Source organism: Artemia franciscana, unplaced genomic scaffold (genome assembly GCF_032884065.1).
Source record: "Artemia franciscana unplaced genomic scaffold, ASM3288406v1 PGA_scaffold_67, whole genome shotgun sequence".
Lineage (NCBI taxonomy): Eukaryota > Metazoa > Arthropoda > Branchiopoda > Anostraca > Artemiidae > Artemia > Artemia franciscana.
The window spans coordinates 1,158,442-1,184,335 of NW_027062705.1; the positions used below are offsets into that span (position 1 = coordinate 1,158,442).

The window sequence follows — 25,894 nt, forward strand, 5'->3', positions numbered from 1 at the left end:
AAAACCAATCAAAATAAACTACAATCCAATCAAAACTAATTCATAAAATAATGCTCGTATGATAATTAACTAAATATTACTAGGTAATTGAATGAAAATATGCATTACGTTTGAATTTTCAGAAAAATTTACAAGTTTGAGCAAAAGAGTTCACAACTACTAAAATATTAAGAAAATTTTGAAGACGGTATACAAAAAGTATTCACTAGAACCGAAAAATATATTTTGACCTTCTTAGTTCATATGTAAAACGTGGATTTTTAAAAGTTTTATTTTAATAAATTACTTAATAAAATATAATTGGGATACCGGCAGGTGATTTCCCAGTTCATATATCTAGTAATTTCTGCTTGTTTTGAGTTTAATTTGAATATCAGTTTTATTTTTGGTACATTATAAGTTCATTGGTTTCATCTTTTATTAAGTCTCATATAAGTTTCTTTTAACTTTTAGGTCATTGTTTACTATAATTTCTGGTCAGTTTTTTTTTTACTCTGCTCAAGACATAGCTTCGCTCTTTACTTTTGATGAGGAAAACTAATGTTTTTTTTATATTTAATCTCTGGTCGTTTTTCATTCATTTCTGTGAAAACAAAAAAAAAAGAAAAGAAAGAAGAACAAAAAAATTGACTTGAAGATAATAAGAGTAATTTATAATGTTATTCGAAGGCTTTAATTGAATGAGCAATTAATAATGGCCTTTCACGAAGGGTCCAAATTAAAAATATAATATGAATCTATGCTAAAAGTAAATTTATGAACTTATACTTTTTTAGTTACCTTGTATGAAAAGAGCAAATGAATAGAATCTTTTAGTATTTTTGGAAGCTTTTATTTTGGGATGCTTTTATTCCAAGAAGTATTTAATCATTCATTTGCCACTGTATTGTCGAAAAATACACAGTCTAAAAATATTCTACAAAATAAATTCTAAATTTATTCCTAACCGGCCCAAGTAGTGCTAGGCTATATTGTCTTTGAATGGTCACTATAATCAAATGGCTGGGTGTCCAAACATTAAAATTTCATCTTCCATTCAAAATGAAAGCAGTTTAAAGCTTAAAAAAAGTTTGTGTGTTTTCAGTAAAGTGCAAGGTTTTCCATAATCCTATAAACATCAGGAAATATAATTAGTCGGTTTATCTGTACCATTTTTATTGATTATATGTTAAATAAACTGTGAATCAATACTCTTTATTCGTTTTAAGATTCAACTTCGCTCTATACTTCGTCAAAAACTTTGTTTTATAAACTTTGTTTCTTTGCCCGCTTGAAATTTAAATCTAATGTAGAAGCAACACTGCAATGATCTTTTTTATTTTTATGAATATTTTTATGTTTATTGAATAATTTCTGTTCGTTCGAAGTTTCAATTTGGCTCCTTACTTTCAGTTAAAAAACTTCTTTTTATTTAATTTCTGGTCGCTTTTCAAATAATGGCGAGAAATCCTTGCTACACAAAATGGTGCACACGATTTTTGAAGATGGACAACCTTGACGGTTAGGAAAGAGTAACTATTTTTCAAAAGAAGATTTTTTATGGTTTTCGAAACCTAAGCGAAATGTTGGTATGTCTAGCTTATTGCATTAAATATCCTCCCCCCCCCCTGATAAACATAAAAAATTTAGAAATACAGCTGTGGTATAGCAATAAACAAGAAAAAGTTGGAAAGTAACCTGACAACTAGAAAAATATCACAGAAAAAAAAATGCAAATAGGTTTTTACTGCTACGATTTCTCTATAAGCATTACAAATAGTTTTATTCCGTCCATTAAATAGTAAAAAAGTAAATAATATGAATGAATAAATATTACAATAGTGATCCTTCTCTGAATATACAACTTTGAGTGGTTCCAGAACCATATGCCTACGCTTCTCCAACCCCTAATGGCAGGGGTTTGCGGTCCAGGGCATAATTTGTTCCAAAAATAGTGTATGGAACATTTCACAATTCACGAAAAAAAATAATAGTCACTTTGCTGAGTAAAAATATATAAGGCACCAAAACAAGATTGGAAAAAAGCCTGACTAGGAAATTTACCCCTTGCCAATCTGTTTCTAAGTATGACGCATTAGTAACTGAACTACCGCGGCTGGTGACCGAATTCAATCTGTACTTTCCAGTAGGACCATAATTGTAACTTACAGCCTTTCCCCAGAGACCATGGAGAGTTATGTTACCACTAAATGCATAGTAATTGGACCTTATTCAGCAAATACATTAATTATTGCCTATTATAAAACATTGGGCTAATAAAAGTTTCTTTTGTAAAGTGATAGAGCATTAAACTATAATTTGTGAAGCCTTGGGTATCGTTTGGGGGGGGGGGGTTGGAAAGTTTACCCACCCTCCATGATTTGGAAAACAATGTTAAGAGCATTAAACTATGATTTGTGAAGCCTTGGGTAGCCTATCGTTTGGGGGGGGGAGTTGGAAAGTTTACCCCCCCCCCATGATTTGGAAAACAATGTTATACAGTCCATGCCCCTTGACTATCCGGTTATGTACCCCTCTTGCCACCCCCCCTCCAAATAAAAATGCTGGACATTCGCCCCTTGGTGAAGCTGAACTTATGCGAACAGGATGAATGGAGGAGGTACGTCAGGAATAGTCACTTCAAATTTTGAGATTCAATTATTTGTTATTCTCTGAATTTTTTCGTCTTAAGAAAATTCGATACCTTAAAATTATTTTGGGAGCCTCAACGTCAGCACACCACGTTAATGAGTTCATAGTGAATTCTTTCAACGGGCTAATTAGACTTACTTAGGAGCATGGGAGGAGGATTGTACGGGAGGAGCTTTTCACTTTAGAAGTGGCACCAAAAGTACCTTTTAATGCTACATAGTACTTAAGGATGGTAAAACTGATGAAAAGACCGTATATATGAGCAATAGCTTTTAAATGAGTCAATAAGCATCTCTCTAAGAAGTTTTGGCAGCCTACTAGCCCTAGCTTTTCTATTTGAGATGTGGCACAAAATAATGTAATTTTTAGTTTCACTTGGCACTGAGGAGATGGTGATATTTGTAGGGAAACGTAGATAGGATAAATAGCTTGTATTTGAGCTATTAAACACATGCCTACGATGTTTTGGACAGTCCGCTAGCCCCACCCTTTGAGAAATGGCACAAAAATACCACATGGCACTTGCAGATGATGGAATTTACAAAAAGAACGTAGACATGAGAAATAGCATTCAAATAAGCCATTAATCATCTCTCTTTGATGTTCTCGTAAACCCTGAAAAAAAAAACAAAAGAAGAAAAAATTGGGAGACATTTAATTACTACCCATGCAAAAAAGTGATTGTCCTTGTTGTTGAAGGTTGGGGACTGTAATTTTAAGTTCCCTATTGGCGGTTTTTGACTAATTCCAATGATACACTTTTCATTTTGATCTGATACCGTGTTCGAGGGGTTTCAGGCTTTTTTTAAATTACCATGATTTTTTTCCCAATTAATTTAAAAAAAAACTAAGTTTTCTGAGGGAAGTAAAGAGCGAAGTTGAAACTTAAAATGAACGAAAATTATTACTTCACAGCCTATCTAATATATATATCAATAATACTGGCACAGATAAACCAACTAATTATGTTTCCCTATGTTTCTAGGATTATAGAAAACTAGCAGTTTGCTGAAAACGCAAAAGTCAAGTATAAAAACAGAAATATTGATTTGGTAGTCAAAAGTGAGTCCAGAGCCTGGCAACAATAAGCTGATCTGTATAGCTTTTCATAGTCTTAAACCAGTTGTGATATCTGTAACTTTCAGCATAAAATTAAAAGTATCTTAAAAACATAAGCGTAAAATTCAATATTTTTTTTAATAGCCGTAATGTCATTGAACACCATACAGAAATATTGGATTCATTTATCAGGTAGTATTTTGGTCTCGCTAGCTATAACACCAATAGTGAGCAATATACAATCTTAAATTGTTAGATATATGCTTTAATATTACTGGAAACGAAGATCAATTAAGACATAATATGAACTCGAATTCGAATCCGGCAATTTTTCTGTATACAACAGTGAATTTCAAGTTATGATACAAGTTCTAACTTTAGTCTAAAGTCCTAATACTACCAAGATGGTTTTACTTCGAACTTGTCTACAAACTTTTCATGACATATTCTTTTCAGAACCGAAACGAGAGCCAGTAATTGAACTGAGTCATTATGCAGAAGTCATCCTAAATTAAACGAAAAAAGGATAAAAAATAATCATAAAAAGCTTTACTTTTATTCTGTAGAAAGTATCCTTAATTGGTTTAGTTTTACTGTACCATAGCTCCTGTATTATTTTGTGTTTTCAGTAAAGCGCTAGTTTTCAATAATCCTATAAACATAGGGAAACATAATTAGTTGGCTTATTTGTACTAGTTTTATTGGTATATATTAGACAGGATGTGAAGTAATAATTTTTGTCTATTTTAAGTTTCATCTTCGCTCTTTACTTCCCTCAGAAAAACTTAGTTTTTTTAATTATTTTTTGTTCTTTCTTGATGGAAATTTAATGTAGAAACATCGCCGTCATGATCTTTTTCATTTATACGGAATAATTTCTGGTTGCTTTAAGTTTTATGCAACTCCTTACTTTAGTAGAAAGCTTATTTTTTAATATAATTTGTTATACTCATCGATATAGGGGAGATAAGACACCTATAGAAAATACTGCGGGCAACATCGACAGCTACGAAAAACTTATAACTAATAACAAAAAATTTGTTATCCATACTTTATAAAACGACACATGCTTTTCAGGAATGTCTGTTTTTCGATACACAAAAGGCTGTTTTTACTCGGCCGACTTCGCCTGCAAAAGCCATAATGAAGACAGAGCTTTATAAATCACCTACTGACTAGCAAAATTAGAAGGCTACTGCAACAAAAGGGAGCTATTTAAGGGCTCATTTAAAAGCTTGTTTTTATACCTAATTGCTTTTTATAAATTTAGCTTGATAACACATCCCTATAAAGTGCACTTCTCGGGTGTATCCCCAATTTTTTTCAAAGGAAATAATGCCTTTTCCAACGAAACGACTACAAAAAGGTGTTTTTCCAAGCCTAGGCAGGAACAAAAAATCAAAAGGGGGGACGTCTCTTCGCCCCAACTACCGCCGTTACAACTAGCAAACAGGACTTATCGCAGAGTTAAGTTTGAAGGTTCAATTCAAAACTGTTGATTATTCAGGCTTAATTTTTGGTAGATTTTCAGTTTAAAAGTTTTCAGTTTGAGTGAATTTATTTGCGCAATAATCTTTTACTTTCAAGATGAGTAGGCGATTTATGAAACTTACTAAGAGAGTTTGGAGGAGAATTATACTGAGGGGTTTTTATAAGCCTTTAGTTAAGGGCTTTGGACCATAATTATTACAATGGTACCGTTTTATGCTTCCAAACTTTTCCACTTAAGAAGTTGCACCAAAAGTGATGTTTTTAGTGCTATATGGCACTTATGGATGGTAGAATTGATAAAAACCACATATATATGACTAATAGCTTTAAAATGAGTCTTCCCAGGATATACTTCAAAAATGAGTGCATGGCATTTGCAAAAATAAAAAATTGTCTGAAAAGTAATCATAAGAAGGGACAAAACAGTGATTGAAAAAAAAAAGCAAAAATCGAACGCAAGATAATATAATTTGAAGTTCGGCCCTCTACTAATAGAACCACGTCTATAAGTACCTAATTTAGCATATTGGTGCTTGTAGGGCTTTAATTGCATAGATAATTTAGAGGGCCTGAGGAGAAACATACGGGAGGTGTTCCTGCAATTTTAGACCATAATTATTACAATGATACCGTTTTATGCTTCAAAAATTTTCCACTCAAGAAGTGGCACAAAAAGTGCTATTTTCAGTGCTATATCTCACTTACGGTTGGTAATATTGACAAAAAGCACCTAGATATGAGCAATAGTTTTTAAATGAGCCATTAAACATCACTCTAGAAAGTTCTGGAAGCCCACTAGCTTTGCCACTTGAGAAATGGCACCAAAAAATCTCTCTATGATGTTCTGGTAACCCGCTAGGCCAGGAGAAATAAACGAAACAAAACGGGGGACAAATCAGTACTACCAATGCAAAAAAAAATCATTTTCCTTGTTGTTCAAGGAGGGGAACTTCAATGTTTCTGTTAAAGGTTGTCGATCATGCTGATTACAGTGGTACATCTTTCATTTTGATCCGACGACATCTTCTAGGGGTTTCAGGTCATCGTTTTGAAATCACCAAAATTTTCTTTTCACAAGAAACTTTTGCTTTTAAGACCAACCAAAGTAGTAGTTACTATTCCTGAATTAGTGTTAGATGGAAATTATTTCACAAAAGAGTTTTCTTCAACATACGTTTTTTAACTTTTAGTTACTATGGGCTGTGGTTCGCTCTTTACTACGTTGCAGCTACTGCTTCAACCACGATAAAATTTAATTTTTAAGAAGAACCGGGAAAATAGTAAGCGTTCCTGAATCAGTGTCAAACGGTGAAATTTTTCAAACAGTTCGTGGTAACGAACTGTAGTAAGGAGCGACCCGGCTCAGTAGTAACCAAAACTTTTGATATCAATTTTGATATCAATAGCTACATCAAAAGAATCGCATTTTAATGCTGATTTTAAATATACAAGTTTCATCAAGTTTAGTCCTACACATCAAAAGTTACGAGCCTGGGAAAATTTGGCTTATTTATAAAAATAGGGGGAAACACCCCCTAAAAGTCGTAGGATCTTAACGAAAATGACACCATCAGATTCAGCGTATCAGAGAACCCTACTGTAGAAGTTTCAAGCTCCTATCTACAAAAATGTGGAATTTTGTATTTTTTGCCAGAAGACAAATCACGGGTGCGTGTTTATTTGTTTGTTTGTTTTTTTTTTTTTTCCCAGGGTCATCGTATCGACCAAGTGGTCCTAGAATGTCGCAAGAGGGCTCATTCTAACAGAAATGAAAAGTTCTAGTGCCCTTTTTAAGTGACCAAAAAATAATTTGGAGGGCATTTAGGCCCCCTCCCACGCTCATTTTTTTCCCAAAGTCAACGGATCAAAAATTTGATAGCCATTTTGTTCAGCATAGTCGAAAACCACAATAACTATGTCTTTGGGGATGACTTACTCCCCCACAATCCCTGGGGGAGGGGCTGCAAGTTACAAACTTTGACCAGTGTTTACATATAGTAATGGTTATTGGGAAGTGTACAGACGTTTTCAGGGGGATTTCATTTTATTTGGGGGTGGGGCTGAGGAGAGGGGACTATGTTGGAGGATCTTTCCTTGGAGGAATCTGTCATGGGGGAAGAAAAATTCAATGAAAAGGGCGCAGGATTCTCTAGCATTACTATAAGAAAACAATGAAAAATAAACATGAAAAGTTTTTTCAAATGAAAGGAAGAAGTAGCATTGAAACTTAAAACGAACAGAGATTATTACGCATATGAGGGGTTCTAAAAATACTTTAGCATAAAGAGCGAGGTATTTAGGAGGAGATAAATACCTTGCTCTTTATGCTAAAGTATTTTTAGTAATTTCAACTATTTATTCTACGGCCTTTCTGATTCAGGGGTCATTCTTAAAGAATTGGGACAAAACTTACGATTTAGTGTAAAGAGCGAGGTATTAACGAGGGTACAAACCCCCTCGTATACATAATAAAAATATAAGGCTATGAAAGTTTGTTACGTAAGTTAATTCTTAAGTTACACATATTTTTTACTAATAAAAACGTTCTTTAAAATTAAAAGTTCTAGTTGCCTTTTTAAGTAACCGAAAAATTACAGGGCAACTAGGCCTCCTTCCTCACCCCTTATTTCTGAAAATCATCTGATCAAAACTAAGAGAAAGCCATTTAGCCAAAAAAGGAATTAATATGCAAATTTCATTTTAATAATTTATGTGCGGAGAGCCAAAACCAAACATGCATTAATTCAAAAACGTTCAGAAATTAAATAAAAAAAACTAATTTTTTTAGCTGAAAGTAAGGAGCGACATTAAAACTTAAAACGAACAGAAATTACTCCGTATATGAAATTGGTTGTCCCCTCCACAATCCCTCGCTCTTTACGCTAAAGTTTGACTTTTTGCCACAATTCTACTTTTTAAAACAATTAAAAGCTTTAGCGTAAAGAGCGAAGGATTGTGGAGGGGACAACCCATTTCATATACGGAGTAATTTCTGTCCGTTTTAAGTTTTAATGTCGCTCCTTACTTTCAGCTAAAAAAATTAGTTTTTTTTTATTTAATTTTTACCAGGCAGTTTATTTCTAGGCGTGTTTTTTAACTTTTGGTTACTATGGGCTGTTTTCTGCTCTTTACTAGGTTGCAGCTCCCGCTGCAGCCATGATTGATAATCCCGCCGCAGAATAGAAAAGCGAATTGGTACAGAAACTTTGGGTTTTAAACACATTAAAATTATGAGCTGTGATACTACTGCTACAACTACTAACAGCTCACTGCAACACCAAGCCACCTGAGCCAACACAGCTATACACACTTCCCTTCCATCCCTATCTATTCAAAGCCTCCCTCTTTACACCCTCCCAGGAAATTCCCATTTCCTTCAAATATTTCTTTATGACATCCTTCAACCCCAAACGAGGACGACCTGCTTTCTTTTTAGCCCTAGAGAGTTGGCTAAAAAGGACAATCTTCGGCAAGCTGTCATCCTTCATCTGAAAATATGCCCTAGCCATCTCAACCTTTCTTTCATTATAGCCCAAGAAAGCGGGATTGAATCACATTTTTCGTATAGCCTACTGTTTGAAACACGGTCATTAGCTGGGTACCCAGAACAACCCGTAGGCAACATCCAGCAAATCTTCATCCGCCTTTCGGACTGCCCATACTTCAAAGCCATATTTGACCATTGTCATCACTGTACCTTGCAATATTCTAATCTTGATTTGCAGACTTATCCTCCTGTTCTTCCAAACTTTTTTTTTATTGTAAAAAAAAAACACCCTGAGCCATGGCTATTCTGCTTTTAACATCTTCACTGCTCCACCGTCTTTAATAATAATACTACCAAGGTAAGTGAAGCTGCCCACCTGATCAATTTTTCGTCACCCAACGTCACCTTTTTATCTTAACTTATTCCTAGCCTTAGTGACTTTGTCTTCTTAACATTAACTTTAAACCCAATCCTAGTACCCTGAACTCACAAAACCTCTAAAAGTTATTTTGTTTACGCTTTCATCTAGGATGCTTAAATGATCAGCATAGTTCATGTCCAGGAGAGTTTTTCCTTTCCATTTGATTCCATCGTATCCCATTGCCTTTCCTGTGCTCCTTGAGACAAAGTCCGTCAAAATGATCTTTATAAAGGGGGATAGAACACAACCCTGTTTAACTCCTGGTTTAATGCAAAACCAGCTGCTAGCCTCATTTCCTACCTTAACTGCAGCAGTCTATTTCTCGTACAAAGAACTAATCACTTTAATGTATTTGTCTGGTATACCAACCAAGGATAAAACCTTAACTAAAGCTCTTCTATCAACAGAATGGAAAGAATGCTCAAAATCTATAAATCTGAGGTCCAAAAGTATTTGACAACTAAGGCACTTCTCAACTATTAACCTAAGAGTGAAAATAGGATCGAAAGATCCTCTACCTTTACTAAAACCGCACTGTTCTTCTCTTAAAACTTTGCCTACAGCATCTATCAGCCTAAAAAGTATCATAGTACTAAGTACTACCTACAGAGACCAGACTAATGCCTCAATAGTTGCCACACTCACTCTTGTCATCTTTTTTATGCAGTAGTTTAATTAAGGTTTTCCTGAAATCGTTAGGTACTTTCCCTTTTTCAAAAATCATATTCATAATCTCCAGTAACATATTTCTAACTTCAGAGCCATCATATTTAAGAAACTCATTTAACAAAATATCAGTACTTGGAACCTTATTATTTTTTAATTCTTTTAGTAATGTCGGTAATTCTTCCTCACAAAACAAATCTTCCTTCACATCCAAGGTATCACAAACTTCTTCATTTTCATCTATATCTTTTCCTGCAACTGTATCTCGGTTTAGCACATTCTCAAAATATTCCATCCATCTCTCTTTAACTCTTTCCTTATCACTAATTGTGGCTCCGTTCCTATCTTTAATTGGGACAAGTTAGGATTGACTACTCCCTCCCAATTTACTAACATGCCAGTACAATATTTTACTATTACGTTGTCAAGCTGCATCTTCCAGATCATTGATAATTTTATCAACGCCCATCACTTCACACCTTTTTAGCTCATATTTTAATGCTTTCTCTACTTCCTTTACATTCCTTTTGTTTTCATATAATATTTTACTCAGATAATTCTAGTACAAGCTCCTTCTCGACTCTGTTGAACATAAAGCTTTTTCAATAATAGTACTAACTGCAGTTCCTATCTTTCTTCCCTAAGATACCATCAGCAACTTCACAAATTGTTTTTCTAAAATTATTCCAATCATCTTCCACATTGTCAAATTTTCAACTCAAGTTTAGTATTCAACTGTTCCTGGAAAGTTTTTCTCAAATTCTTATCCTGGAATCTACCAACATCATAACTTCCCGATAGGTAGAGATCCTTCCGAAAGTTCAACTTTAAATTGTTCCTAGACAGTACTAGATGGGGATCTTTACTTTTAACATCAATTACAGCACTCCTATATACCATAGAATTTTGTACTGATATAATCAATTAAAATAATCTATAAGGTTTGCTGTCTCACCATCATGCGAATATCATGTCAACTTATAGGCCATTTTATGACCAAACAGCGTATTACTTATAAAAAAAAACTGTCCTAGCTACAAAATTGCAGAAGTCTGTTGCCATTACTGTTTTCTTCTTCTGCACCAAATTTACCTAGGCTAGCATACCATGTATCCCTATTTCTACCAACCTGGGCGTTAGAATCTCCTAGTAAGAACATCATATTTCTAACTAGGACCCTGTCTAATTGCTCTTGTAACTGTAAGTAAGATTCATCTGAGTCACTAGTATCTCCGTCAGTTGGTTCAACCGGGGCGTATACTTCTATAACTGATACCCTAAACTTTTTATTCATAAAATGAGCAAGTAGTATTATATTATTACTTCCTCTCCAGGCTAAACAAGGCTTAAGAGCTTCCTTATTCATCATAAACCCTACTCCCAATCTATGTACCCCATTCATCCTACCTGAGTAAACAATTTCCATATTACCTCCTTTATTTTTATTTCTGTCATTTTACTCAAGTACGTATGTTTACTTTGAGACTTGGTTTTATTCATGCCACTTATAAAACCCCAAATATATTTCACTAATAAATACAAATTTTTGTCAGTCCAATTTTATAAACTTTTTTAGTCATTATTTGGTTAAAACAAAAGGCACACAGGAAAGCTAATGATCAAAAATTTGTCAAAAATTTTTCATTTTAAAATGTGTTTCACAAATTTACACTAATTTTTACTTTCAAATTTGCCCCTCCCCCTCCCCCGCACAGAAAAGTCTGATAACCCTGTACTTTTAAAGGTTCTTAAATCTGCTGTAGGTTTATCATCTGCGGGCAGAAACATATATGACCTTCAGGAATTTAATAAAATCTAGGGGAAAAAGCAAATTGGTCGTATCTACAGTCATATTTACCCAAAGCAGTTAGCTAGGGATTGCCCCTAACTGCTATGAAAAAGCTTCCAAATTTATGGTTCTAAGACAACAAAACAAATTTTTATTAACTATTCTACAAATCGTACATGATAGAAGAGGATTTCGCCTCAGTTCACTGTGATATTTCAGCTTTTATTTTGATAACAATTGAATTATTCTTGTTAGTACCATTACTATTACCATTATTATTACCATTACTATTACCATTTATAGTAATTACCATTACTATTATTATGGCGATGGGCTGAAACACAAAGCTAAGTTGATGCTCAGGTCAAAAAGATGCGCATCTAAGAACAAAGACAAGTTAATTCCAGCAATCGTGACATTGCCAATGACTTTCTTTTTTGATATTTTTATTGATGTTTTGACCAAAAAAAAAAACACATTGTTTAAACTACCTACTGCTTTCAATAAGCCGCGCATGGCACTTAAGTATTTTAGGGGGGGGGTTACATGAAAAGGGTGATAAGTCTGATGTAAATAGTTATCGCCCTATTGCAATTTTATCACCATTATCTAAAGGGTTTGAAAAAAAATCAAAGAAAAGATTTCTAGTTATTTGGATGAAATAATTTTTTTTTCCAAGTTCCAATTTAGATTTAGGGCAAGTCGCTCGAAAAAGAAGCAGTTGTAGCACTTTTTCATTGTTTAGATGGCAATTTCTGTATGTCTACTGTTTTCTATAATATTAAAAAAGTATTTAACACTAGTAAATTATCTTTGATCGAAATGAAAAATTCAGATTTAAGATGAAAAGCACTAGAAATAATACAATCATACCTGTTTGAACATAAAATTAAGGTAGATGTTGATGGAAGTGTGCAGGAAAGTACTAGTCTTGCAATTCTATTTGCAGACGACACAGCTATATCTGTTAAAGCCAGGGATTCATGATTTGCATGACTACATGACTGATATTTATGGTTTTTGGTCGTTCATGACGTGCTTCTCGAGACATTTCTTGTCAAAGGCTTCAAGTGGGCGGAAATAAAATCCACAGGATGAAATAATATACTTATGTAGGAGTTTTTCTTGTTTCCCTTTTGTCATTTGAAAATCAAATTGATAATTTAAAGTTAAACTTTCTAAATATATTGGGTCGTTGGATCGTGTGATTAATAATTTTTTCCTCTTTCATTTTAATTTTTTTTTTTTTTACTACTTTTTAATTTCTTCTTGCTTGAATTACTGGAACTAGCAACTCTGACTAGGAACTCTACTAGGAACTCTACTAGGAACTCTGAACAGTTGACTAGTCAAATCAGGCATACAACACGATCTAATTAAACATGTAGGTGTTGATATTTGGTATTCAATTCCAGAGATTGTTAGGTGGTCTGAAAACCTTATGTTATTTAAAGGAAGAATAAAAAGTTACTTTTTGAATAAATTATTAGTTTATCCCTTTTTTAAGATGAAAGATGGCTGTTTAGAGATTGCATAGTGTTTCGTCTGTTTTTTTTGCGTATTTCTTTGATTTTGAATGAATAGTTATTATGTATATCTTGTTGTTTCACTGCTGAAGGGACATTTTAGGTCCTTAAATTGCGGAGCATATTGTTGATTGTAAGTACAATTTTAATAGTTTTTTTTTTATGAAATAAACGCATACATAATAAGTTTTTTACATCGAGTATCAAAGGTAGAAAATGCATCAGAAATAGAAATGATATTTTTCTTTAACTTTTTCGATTTTAAAAAATATGCGGCAAGTTAATATTTCCATTTGACATTTTCAAATACAAAATCCAAATAATTTTTTCTTTGTGAAATATCTTTGGATCTTGCCCCATAGTTTGTCTTGTTGGTGTTCTGGAGCATACCTAATTCTTTTTGTAAGCTCTGAGATATCCAGACATTCATTTAGGTACCAAATATCATTAGTTTCTAACAAATATAGGCTGAATAAAAAAAACTCTAGTTTATTCATCCCAAAAATCTTAGATGAATTTAAAGACGGAAATATTAAATGATTGTCTATTAATCGTTGATGTTAGAGGTAAGGGTTTTCAATTAGGTACCAAATACCATTAATTTCAAACAAATATAAGCTGAATGGTAAAACTGAATGATTCATCAAAAATCTCAGCCGAGTTTAAAGAAGGGAGTATTGAAGATCGTTTATTGACCATTGACGATGGAATATTAATATAAATATTATTTTGCTATGTGTGTGTGTGTTTATTTTTGTGTCCCAATGTTGGTGTAGCCTCTTACGCCCCTCCTGCACAACATTTCTTTAATTTTTAGGTTTGTATTGTTGTTTTTTTGGTTAATGAAGCTAATTTTCGCTATTATTATTATTATTATTATTGCGAGATGCATTTTTTTATTATTTCGTACTATTTATATACCAAAGTTAGGAGCTCTTCTCTCCACTGGGGGTTCTCTCCCTATCTTTTGTCCTCTTTATTTTGTTCTCACTATTTCCTCTCCGTTCCTCCCCTCTTTCTCTCTCCTCTCCCTCCCTCTCTCATTCTCTTTCTCATTTTCTCTCTCTCCCCCTCTCTCTCTATCTCTTTCTTTTCTTTCTCCTTCACTAGAGGCAAGTTTTTCTTCCCTATTAAGATTGAGTTTTTTTTCAGTTTAGAGCAGCCTGAATTTGTGCGTTCTTATGCGGAAGTTCGCCAAAAGGCTGCAATAGAACGTCAAAAGGAGAAAGGACGTTTTGTCAACATTGTCGCTGGCATTCCGCTTGTCTTTTCTATACTCATCGTCATCTCCTATGTCCTTTTATTTTTGGGACTAAGTGAAAAACCAGCCAGAAGGAGAAGAGGTGTTGCAGATATTGAAACTTTCAACATCCTATCAAACATAGAAAAGACAATCGCTCTGTATGATTCCGAATAAAGTTTATTGATAAATAATAAATAAATAAAAAAATATATATGTAAATATTTTGCATTATTTAGGAAACACATTTATGGATCTTTGCACAGTCTTCCTTGAACATTGCGGAGCTACGCAACGCAGAATATGATCTTTGCCAAGCAGGGGGCACAAAGCGCTCAAGCATCCTGAAAAAAAAGAAAACATCTTAATATTTTGGTAGTGATAATTCAAAGACATTTTGAGGGAGTCCACATCCTCCTCTTGGAAATCACTATTAAAAAAATCGGCAAGAGATCCAAATAAACAACAGAAAATTAAAAGCAGTTACCCTCTCTACTGGGAATCTCAGAAAACCCGTTTAACTTCCCCCGTTTTGTTCTGGAGATAGACGATTTCAGATTTGATGAAATTTAAATAATTAGGAAGTGTGAATTTTGTTTTTCGATTGAACAGAAAATAGTTTTCTTTTTGAAGTTCAGCAAAGGGCAAGTCTCTAAAAATATTCTGGTAAACCTGCTTGGAGAAGTGTTAAAAAGCAGTTGAAATGAAGTATGATTTGAGCACTTTGACAGCTTTGAGATTTCCCTGTTGAATTATCCGTTCTGATTGAAGACTTTGCAAAGAAAGGATTCGTATTGTTTATGCTGGATGCATATTTAATAGAAAGCGCTTTTCTTAACAATTTATAATAGATTACAGTTTATATTTATTTTAAATTAGCATCTCGTTGACTTTTCGAAATATTAACACATTTAAGATCCCTTAGCAATTCGTACGAAATTAATACGTAGAAATTGAAAACTCTCTATGAAAGTGTTTTAGTACTTAAAAAGAAGCTTCTTATTGTTCTAATTAAACAAACAGTGTTTCAGAAGTCGTTTTTAAAGAATTGAGACAGAGTTCAAACTCTACCTTAAGGAGCGAGGTGTTGAGGTTTTATATACGTAATTATTTCTGTTCGTCATAAGTTTTAATGTTGCTTCTTACGATTAGTTGAAAAACTTGATTTTCTTATTTAATTCCAGATCGTTTTTTTTAAAAAGTGCCGAAAAATCTAGCTACGCCTCCACGGAAAATCCCTCCTCCCAATGGATTTATTCTCGAGACAGTTCAAGGCTGGTTAAAATTTACCCTGGGCAATTACCCTTAACATATCCATGCGTAAAATGGAGTTGGCAAAGAGAAAACAAGACATAAGAATTTCTTATAGGAATTCTGACAAATTACCCCAGTGTGAATTTCCCCTGAAAAATTCACCCCCTGGAAACTTCTCTTCCTATGGAAAATTAACCCAGTTGAAAATCCCACCAGCGGAAATCCCCCCACCGGAAAAATGTATGTATACTTCTTCTATAGCACATACTATGTGTAAAGAATGGGCAAATTTTGTAACCTAAAGACCTCTCCCCATGGGCTGTGGTGGCTCATGATATCTCCAAAGGCATAGGTATTCGGCCTTTCAATCATGTTGAACAAAATGGCTATTTCAAAATTTTTATCAGACAAATTTGAGAAAAAAGTGGCGTGGGAGGGGGCCTAGTTACCCTCCAATTTTTCGTTTGCTTAAAAGGGCACTAGAAATCTTAAGTTCAATTTGTAAGATCCCTCTCCCGATATCCTAGGACCACTGAGTTGATACGACCACCCCAGGGAAAAAAATGAATACGCATCCGTGATCTTTCTTCTGGCAAAAAATACAAAATTCCAATCTTTCATTAAGATACTGTGACTTTTAAGGGATGTTTCCCCCTCTCTGAAAATCAGTCAAATTTTCGCAGGCTCGAAACTTTTGATAGGTAAGACGAAACTTAATTAAACTTATATATTTGAAATCAGCATAAATCAGCATATATCTGTTTTTTAACATGGTCACTCCTTAATTACCGTTCCTTACCACAAGCTGTTGAAAAATAACAGAGTTGAAAAATTTTCTCTGACCGGGCGTTTAAGTTTCTTGTTGATTCTCAGCTACAAATACATTAGCGGGAATCTTTTTTGAATGAATATTGAAACCTACCCGAGGAAAATTTTAGAAAGTCTTCTGAGAAGCTTGCTCTGAACCGATTTCCATGGAGGAGGGCCAGATTTCTCCGTATTTTTGAAAAACGATCAGACATTAAATAATTAAAAATAGTTATTTTCAAGCGAAAGTAATGAGCAACATTAAAACGAACAGAGATTACTACGTATACGAGGGGTTTTTTTTTTTTTGTTCCGATTATTTAAAAATAACTATTAGAATAATAAGCTTTTTCGAAAGTTCAAAAAATAGCTTTAGTAAGGCTTGAGATATAGTTTTCGACACTAGTAAACAAATTTGGTCTCAGAATTTTCATTTGACAAAAATTTCGTCCTCTGAGGCAAATTCGTAATTTGATGTCCCAAAACAGCAGAAAATGCCAATTTACCGTCAGAAATTGTTTTTGGCCTATTAAAGAGGGCATTGAAACTTTTCACTTCTGCTCAAATGAGCCCTCATTGGATTGTTTAGAACTATTTGTTCTATACCATCACCCCTGGCGAGAAAAGAAACCAAAACAAAATATGAACAAGCCCGCATCTGTGATCTTTCTTCTGGGAAAAAGACAAAATTCCACATTTTCGTTTTTAAGATCTTGAAACCCCTACATTAGGAATGCGCTGAATTTGATAGTGTGAAATTCGGCAAGATTATTTTTTTTGGAAATTTTCTACCTTTTTTCGGGCTTTTATATTTGATAGATAACTTATTACTTGAGGAATTTTACATGTTTGGAATTGGCACAAAAAAGCCAATTCTACTAACGAATTAATTGTTATCATTTTTTTTAGAATCTTGGTTACTATTAGCCAGAGCCGCTTCTTACTTTAAGTTCGTTACCATGATCTGTTAGAAAAAGAATATCAATTTTTTTCAAATAAAATCAAAGATCAATAGTAAACATAGTACTTACAAATTGTCCAATACGCGAGGAAAGGCTACCACCTTTCCTGTCAGTCGATCTTCACGCTAAGGTCTGACTAGAAATTTCTTAAGAGTATTCGTCGATTGCCAAGGCCTTATCCAGGGAGGGAGGGATGAATTCCTCCCAAAAAATGTCTGACTCATGAAAACGTAGCAAAAATGGATATAAAGAAATTTCTTTTGCGTTTTTTAGCTTTTTTGTAAACCCCCCCCCCCACTCAGAAGAAAATCCTTTGGTAAAACATTTCCAAAAAAAAATCCTGGATACAGCCCTGCCGATTGCCCATCAAAATTTCTAACTGGAACTGTTGCTTCTTATTACAAACTCAGCTAAACGACTATTTTCGTTCTGGGAGCATTGTAATAATAAAGAAACTTTACATTGCGCTTGTTTTAGGATTATCTTGAAGCATTGAAATAAACGCAACTATGACTTCAGGTATATTGGCTTTAACCCCAGCAGCCCTGCTAGAGGTAGGGCTGGTTGCCTATATAGAGATTTTGCGGTGGGAAAGGGGTGTCCACTTATGAAAAATGTCCTGTCAGAGCCGTTAGATTATTTAAGCAGCACATATCTTTACACTATGGTCTGAAATTTAGCGGAAGCTATTAACCACACCAATATTTATGCTATACTCACATGAATACAATTTCCTTTCCTGACAAAGTTCTTGCATATGTTCCGGCGTAGCAAGCAGTTCGAAGCAGACAGTTTTCATCGCCAGTTGCTGCGCCAACTACAGCTTGAACCATTTCCCTTGAAAGAGCAGGAGACTCACTTGTAGGATCTTCTTGATTTACTGCTGTTGTCTCGCCAGCAAACTCATGGTATGCTGAAAGTAGGGGTTATAATTTTATTAATAATATTGCTCATGTGGGTCGAAATACTTCCTATATTCATGGTGATAGATAAAAATTATTGATTCTTATTGTCTTAAAATTAGATTTAAGTAATTATGTTATTCTATGCGTTATTTAGGGCTGCTCTCTAGGTCTTATGTTTGGATGATTTCAATTTAGGTGTTTTTGTGTGCGCATAGGCTTAGAAACAACTTGGTCGCTATTGGGGGTTCCATCATTTAATTTTATATTTTCTTCTATTTTATTTGAGAATTGTTTTTTTTCACTGCAAAGGTGGAAACTTAGAAGCTTAATGCCTCTCTTAAAGCCACTAAACGAACGTGCCTCTAAATACCTCTTAAAGCCTCTAAAGTTTCTTCATCTTGTTTTAAATAAATCATGAATGCTACATAAAAATCAAATACCGTTTTCCCTAAGAACCCTCTCTTGTATAGACCTGTACAATGTAAATTTTGCCTTGGAGGTCAGAGTGGAGGAAAACGGCAATAATGAAAAACACCGAAATGGTTCATCAGCTCCTTACCGAAGATTAAATAAAAAAAAAACAAGTTTTTTTAACTGGAAGTAAGGAGCGACATTAAAACTTAAAACGCACAGAAATTACTTCGTATATGAAAGAGGCTGCTACCTCATCAACGCCCCGTTATTTACGCTAAAGTTTGACTCTTTCTCTCAATTCTTCTTTTTAAAACAGTAAAAAATTTTAGCGTAAAGAGCGGGGCGTTGATGAGGTAGCAGCCTCTTTCATATACGAAGTAATTTCTGTGCGTTTTAAGTTTTAATGTCGCTCCTTACTTCCAGTTAAAAAAACTTTTTTTTTTATTTAATTTCTGAACGTTTTTGAATCAATGCATGTTTTGATTTTGGCTCTCCGAAGAGGAATAATCAAAACGAAATTTGCATATTTTTTCTTTTTTGCTAAATAGCTTTCTCGTAATTTTGATCGAATGATTTTGAGAAAAAAAGAGCGGGGGACGAAGCCTAGTTGCCCTCCGATTTTTTGGTTAATTAAAAACGCAACTAGAACTTTTAATTTTTTACGAATATTTTTATTGGTAAAAGATTTACGTAACTTATAAATTAGCTTACGTAAAGAACTTTTGTATTCTCATGTTCTTATTACATATATGAGGGGATTCGCCCCATCGTCAGTACCTCGCTCTTTACACTAAAGCTTAAATTTTATCCCAATTCATTAAGAATGACCCCTGAATCATAAAAGCCGTAGAATAAATAGTTGAAATTACTAAAAATACTTTAGCGTAAAGAGCGAGGTATTAGAAGGAGGTGAGCCCCTCATATGGGTAATAATTTGAAAAAGCTTTTTCACATTTATTTTTTAATTGTTTTTTTTTTTAATAATGCTAGTAAATCCTGCTCTCCCTTCATGGAAATTTTCTTCTCCCATGACAAATTCTCGATGGAAAGTTCCCCCAGCATATCCCTCTCTTGTCAACCCCTCCCCCAACCAAAAAAATCCTCCTGAAAACGCCTGTATACTTCCCAATAACCATTACTATATGTAAGCACAGGTCAAAGTTTGTAACTTGTTGCCCCTCCCACGGGGACTGTGGGGGAGTAATTCGTCCCCAAAGACATAGTTATAAGGTTTTTAGACTACACTGAATAAAATGGCTATCTCAGAATTTTGATCCGTTGACTTTGGGAAAATAATTAGCGTGGGAGGGGGCCTAGGTGCCCTCCAATTTTTTCGGTCACTTAAAAAGGGCACTAGAACTTTTCATTTCCGTTAGAATGAGCCCTCTTGAAACACTCTAGGACAACTGGGTCGATACGATCACCTCTGGGAAAAAAAAAAAAAAAAAAAACAAATAAACACGCATCCGTGATCTGCCTTGTGGCAAAAAATGCAAAATTCCACATTTTTGTAGATAGGAGCTCGAAACTTCTACAGTAGGGTTCTCTGATACGCTGAATCTGATGGTGTGATTTTCGTTAAGATTCTATGAATTTTAGGGGGCGTTTCCCCCTATTTTCTAAAATAACGGAAATTTTCTCATGCTCGTAACTTTTGATGGGTAAGACTAAACTTCATGAAACTTATATATTTAAAACCAGCTTTAAAATGCGATTCTTTTGATGTAGCTATTGGTATCAAAATTCTATTTTTTAGAGTTTTGGTTACTATTGAGCCGGGTCGCTCCTTACTACAGTTCGTTACCACGAACTGTTTGATCATGTAAAACAGGGAATAAGCTGAAGTACCGGTTAAATTTCTTGGAAAATAAACTTGTTTTAAAAGCAATGCATACTATCACAACATCAAATTTCTCTTAGACGTAAAAGCCATTTTTATACTATTCGTCACAATTTATTCTGGAAGTAGCATTACCATCCAGGGAAGTAATCAGAACATTGTTTCAGGAGGGAGGAGACACAAATACATGTAAAATATGTCAATTCACAGGAAACAATTCTAGAGAAAACCGCTAGAGAAAAACCAACAGTCTGTAGAAAAACCAAGCGAATCCTCATAAATTTGGGAAACTTAGGCCCAAAACTCCACTATCTCTATACAAATCTCCGATGTCAACTCTTCCTAAAATAAAAAATAGTGAAGTCATCTATTGAAATATTAATGGAAAGACAGGTTTTCTTTTTTTTTTTTCTTTTTTTTCTGGATTACCATCCAGGTAAGTAGTCAGAAAATCGCTTTAGAAGGAGGAGAGGCAAATACATGTAAAATGTGTCCATTTAATTTAAAACTGTCTAAGGAAAAAACAAAAATCTCGATATAAATCTGGGAAACACAGGCCCAAAAATTCACCTACCCTTCATATAAATCTCTCCTGTCAACTCCCTAAAATAAAAACACTGTAGAGCCATCTATTGAAATATCAATAGAGACACAGGTCGGTTGTGATTATTAAAAGCACGACATATGCCATTTTCTTAACTTTTCAGGAGAGCCCAAAAACGGAAAAAAATTTGTCGGTCGTGGACACTCTGGAGGATGAGGCTAATGGGGACAGAGTTGGTATTCTAAACCAACTTTTTATGCTCTTTTCAGTTGTATAAATTTGGTAAATTTGTGGTAACGAAGTGTAGTAAGGAACGACCCAGCTCAATAGCAACCAAAACTCTAAAAAATGGAATTTTGATACCAATAGCTACATCAAAAGAATCACATTTTAATGCTGCTTTTGGAATATATAATTTTGATCAAGTTTAATCTTACCCATGAAAAGTTACGAGCCTGAGAAAATTTGCGTTTTTTAGAAAATAGGGGGAAACACCCCCTAAAAGTCATAGAATCTTAACGAAAATCACACCATCAGATTCAGCGTATCAGAGAACAATCCTGTAGAAGTTTTGTAGAAGGTGTGTAGAAGCTGTAGAAGGTGGAATTTTGTATTTTTTGCCAGAAAGCAGATCACGGATGCGTGTTTATTTGTTTTTTTTGTTTTTGTTTTTTTTTGTTTTTTTTCCAGGGGTGATCGTTTTTTCCAGTAGTTGGGGAGAGGGGTCGAGAAAAAGAAAATTTCCATGAAGGGGCGCAGGATTTACTAGCATTATTTTAAAAAATAAGAATGAAAAAATAAATATGAAGAAGTTTTTTTCAGCTGAAAGAAAGGAACAGCATTAAAACTTAAAACAAACAGAAATTATTACCCATATGAGAGACTCACCTCCTCCTAATACCTCGCTCTTTACACTAAAGTATTTTTAGTAGTTTCAACTATTTATTCTACGGTTTTTGTGATTCAGGGGTCATTCTTAATGAATTGGGACAAAATTTAAGCTTTAGTGTAAAGAGCGAGGTACTGACGAGGGGGCAAACCCCCTCATGTATGTAATAAAAACATGAGATTACAAAAGTTCTTTACGTAAGCTAATTTATAAGCTACGTAAATCTTTTACTAATAAAAAGATTCGTAAAAAATTAAAAGTTCTAGTTGCCTTTTTAATTAACCAAAAAATCGGAGGGCAACAAGGCTTCCTCCCCCGCTCTTGTTTTCTCGATCAGAATTATGAGAAAGCCATTTAGCCAAAAAAAATGCAAATTTCGTTTTAACTATTCCCCTGCGGAGAGCTAAAATCAAAACACGCATTGATTCAAAAACGTTCAGAAATTAAATTAAAAAAAACAAGTTTTTTAACTGAAGGTAAGGAGCAACATTAAAACTTAAAACGAACAGAAATTACTTCATATATGAAAGGGTCTGCTTCCTCATCAACGCCCCGCTCTTTACGCTAAAGTTTATTACTGTTTAAGAAAAAAAATTAAGAGAAAGAGTCAAACTTTAGCGTAAAGAGCGGGGCATTTATGAGGAAGCAGCCCCTTTCATATACGAAGTAATTTCTGTTCGTTTTAAGTTTTAATGTCGCTCCTTACTTCCAGTTAAAAAACTTGTTTTTTTTTTATTTAATCAAAGACTAACCTGGACTTGGCTCTTTCAGTCCCAGTCGCCTCTGGAATAATCTTTGCATAGGATTAGCCTGCGTACGCTGAATGAACATTAAAATGACATAGAATGCTATTGTTGAAACGAAGAAAGGAGCTGTTTTTGCCATAGCCGGAACAGTTCTGAAACAAATTTATTAATTATTAGAAATACAAGCTCTTTATCTTCAAGAGTAAAAAGTGGTGTTTGGTTAGTACCAATACCATCACCGTATCTGTTTAAAACATTGCAATAGACTCTCACCATTACTTTCTAACATTTCCCCAAATTTGTACAATTATTATTTTTTATAACAGCAAAGCTACCAGAGCATACATTTTCGCATAACATAATTTTATTTTTGATGGTGGCTCAAACCATTTAGGTAATTTCTTTTTTTCTTCAAACTATTTATTTTAAAGATCAAAAATCCAGGGACAATTATTCAATTTACCTGATCATTTTTGTTCCAAAGACTTTTGTTTTAAGGTTTAGCCTTTTCATAATTCTGTTCCGTTTAGAATTTTGCTCTTTTTAAAGTTTGCTCTGTTCAGATGTATGTCCTCCTCAGATGCTTGTTAATTTCCAATTTTCTTCAATCGCGTTTCTTTAGCGAGTACAAGTATTTTTGGGACTAAAAACGATTGCTAGCAAATATTTTTTTTTGCATAAAGAGACGCTTTAAATGTAACTGAAACTCACTACTGACTTTATTTTTTTATGTCTACTGAACAATGTTTTAGTTTCACGAAGTAATAAAGTTGTTCTGAAGCACAAGTTTAAAACAGAATCGATTTTGATTGTATCTTAAGACAAAAATGGATTTAATCTAGCAGTTCCACTTTGATCACAGCCGAAGAGTTTTATATTTCCAGGGGATATGACTCAGTCCTGGTTCCAAGAAAACCGTTTTGAGACATGTAAGAAAATTTTACACTATATTTGTACTATATATTTGTACTATATTTCTTAGGGGGACTGAGGTACTCCCACGTTTTTCCAGGGAGGGACTTTGGCCCCAGCGCCTTCCATAATCTTGACCTATGATCATTATATTAAAATGGTATTGATAATTACATTTCAATTTAGAATACCTCAGTAATTCAAACAGAACCGACTTACCGGGAATCCCCGTTATCGTATTTTTTCTCTGGCCTTTTTTCATTGTACGTAGATTTCTCCCTTGTTATTTTATGTAAACATAATTCTTGCTTGACTTTGCTCTCTAGAAATTTTTCTGCATTTTTTTTTCTTTTTTGGTACACAAAGATTTTTCCTTTTTATGATTAGTCGATTCCGTTAAGATTTTCAAATGTGTAGTTGACCCCTTACTCTGGTTGTCGATAGATGGAACCATCTAGGATAACAACTGTGGTTTCCGATGAGGTATATTTTTATATCTAGGGTGAATTTTTGTGAGTGCCTCAATTAAAACTGCGCGACACACTCAACAGCTTTAGAAGAGCTATTTTCACGAATTTTTAATTAGATTTTCCTATTCCACGGCCCAAAAATCAGATTTTTGTTCTTCCTTTTAAATGTTTGGTTTATTTTGTTGCGCAAAAAGTAATGCGTAATTTAGTTCATTCTTCAACTCAGTGTACTTTTCAAACAACGTTTTTAGAAAATTTTTACCATCGACACATTTTCACTTTTAGGGCTGTGCTGTCTTGTACCCGGCGCTTAGTAACAATGGGTAGAAAAAGGTATAGAAGGAAAGCGGATACGGGAGATATTTGTAATATTTCTTATTAAATGTTACACGAAAGAGGGGTATGACTAGCACAGTATTTTGCTTCGAACTAGGATATCGCGAATTCAATCTTGACAACAAATATACTACGTTGTTTTATTTTTGTTTTTCTAGTAATAAATAAACAATAACATAAATGAATTAGAATTCAACATTTAATAATCAATAAAAATATTTTATTCAAAAGTTGGTAACAAAGTCATGACTGGGAACTCCATAAACCTTAGTAGGAGAGTTACCATATATTTTAAAGACCTCATCGGCGATTGCATATTATCGAAGAGGATTGTAAGTTTTATCTACAATATACTTAACCATATTTATGTGTAATGTTAATTTTTACTTATATTCGTAATTTTCAAAAGAAAATGTAGCAGATATCACCTAAGCCACGTGTCTTGGTCGTAAATGCCAGGTGAGCCATCAATGGTGCATAAGATAGGCGATTTTAACTTGTTTAAATTTTACATCAGTATAATATAATTGTTTAAAGTATTAAAAATATAACTTGATTAAATTTTACATCAGTATAATATAATTGTTTAAAATATTAAAAATACAACTTGTTTAAATTTCACATCAGTCAGGCAATATAACTTACATGTGGACCTCTGATTCCCCTATATGATACTCCAGTGTAGTTTTGAGACCAGTTGGGTACATTTTGGTTTTACTAGAAGTCTAAAACTGAGATAAAACAGATACTGACAAAAAATATTGAAAATTTCTAACATATCACTATACGAAAAGAAAATTAAGAACAGGAGCTGAAAGCAACCAATAAATTTTTAAGTGCTTATTACTAATTAATAACGCATTATTACAGCTTTTAAATAGAACTTTAATTACCTCAAATTTTATCGACTGGTAAGTGTTGGTGCGAAAGTTAATCCTCGACTGATTCTTGGATAGAAGTGAAAGCCCTTATTAGCTTCAACCTTGTTTTGACGAAATATACGGTATTTTTAAATGCAGCAGAAGTTTGACCTTCTGCTTTGACCCTTTTGAAAGTAAACACGGTAGAAGTTACCTTACCTTAGTATAATTACTGTTGTGAAACCCTTTTCAATGGTAGCATCTGGCATATGATTTGATAATGCAACTCTCCAAAAATCAAAATATCTTGTCTGTCCGTTTCATGTTTTGGAATTTCAGATCCCTTGCATTAATTCTTGATGTCTGCAAAATCGCAAGAAGTCTGTTTTGGAGTTATTCTTGTAATACAGTTCTTGGTAATGAACTGTAAGTAAGGAGTGACGCGGCTTAATAGTAACCGAATCTCTAAAAATGGAAATTTTATTTCGATAGCTATATCAAAAGAATTGACTTATTTTTGCGATTCCTAACATATAAGTTTTATCTTACCTATCAAAAGATACAAAGGAGACTGATACAATTTGTCTGAAATTCGAATAAAGGGTGAAACACCCGCTAAAAGTCAAGCAATCTTAATAAAAATCA

General features: G+C 33.9%; 1 protein-coding gene and 1 long non-coding RNA gene across 4 annotated transcripts in view; one reads left to right on the plus strand and one right to left on the minus strand.

The window, feature by feature from the left end:
• Positions 1–14,522, plus strand: part of LOC136042124 (uncharacterized) — a 31,438-nt gene extending 16,916 nt beyond the window's left edge. The window contains exon 3 of the long non-coding RNA XR_010621177.1: positions 14,223–14,522. This is a non-coding gene — a long non-coding RNA (uncharacterized LOC136042124). The remainder of the gene's footprint in view (positions 1–14,222) is intronic.
• LOC136042123 (uncharacterized) lies at positions 14,473–25,612 on the minus strand. Of its 3 annotated transcripts, none has more exons than XM_065727029.1 (4): positions 25,469–25,612; positions 22,678–22,823; positions 18,054–18,246; positions 14,473–14,654 (listed from the first exon to the last, which is right to left on the minus strand). In XM_065727029.1, exons 1-4 carry the CDS (start codon positions 25,516–25,518, stop codon positions 14,546–14,548), a joined length of 498 nt encoding a protein of 165 aa, XP_065583101.1. In that variant the 5' UTR covers positions 25,519–25,612; the 3' UTR covers positions 14,473–14,545. The 3 variants fall into 3 exon arrangements, with proteins under 3 accessions (XP_065583101.1, XP_065583102.1, XP_065583100.1); XM_065727030.1 differs by lacking the exon at positions 25,469–25,612 and adding an exon at positions 25,283–25,430; XM_065727028.1 differs by lacking the exon at positions 25,469–25,612 and adding an exon at positions 25,035–25,182.
• Between the last annotated feature and the right edge of the window lie 282 nt (positions 25,613–25,894).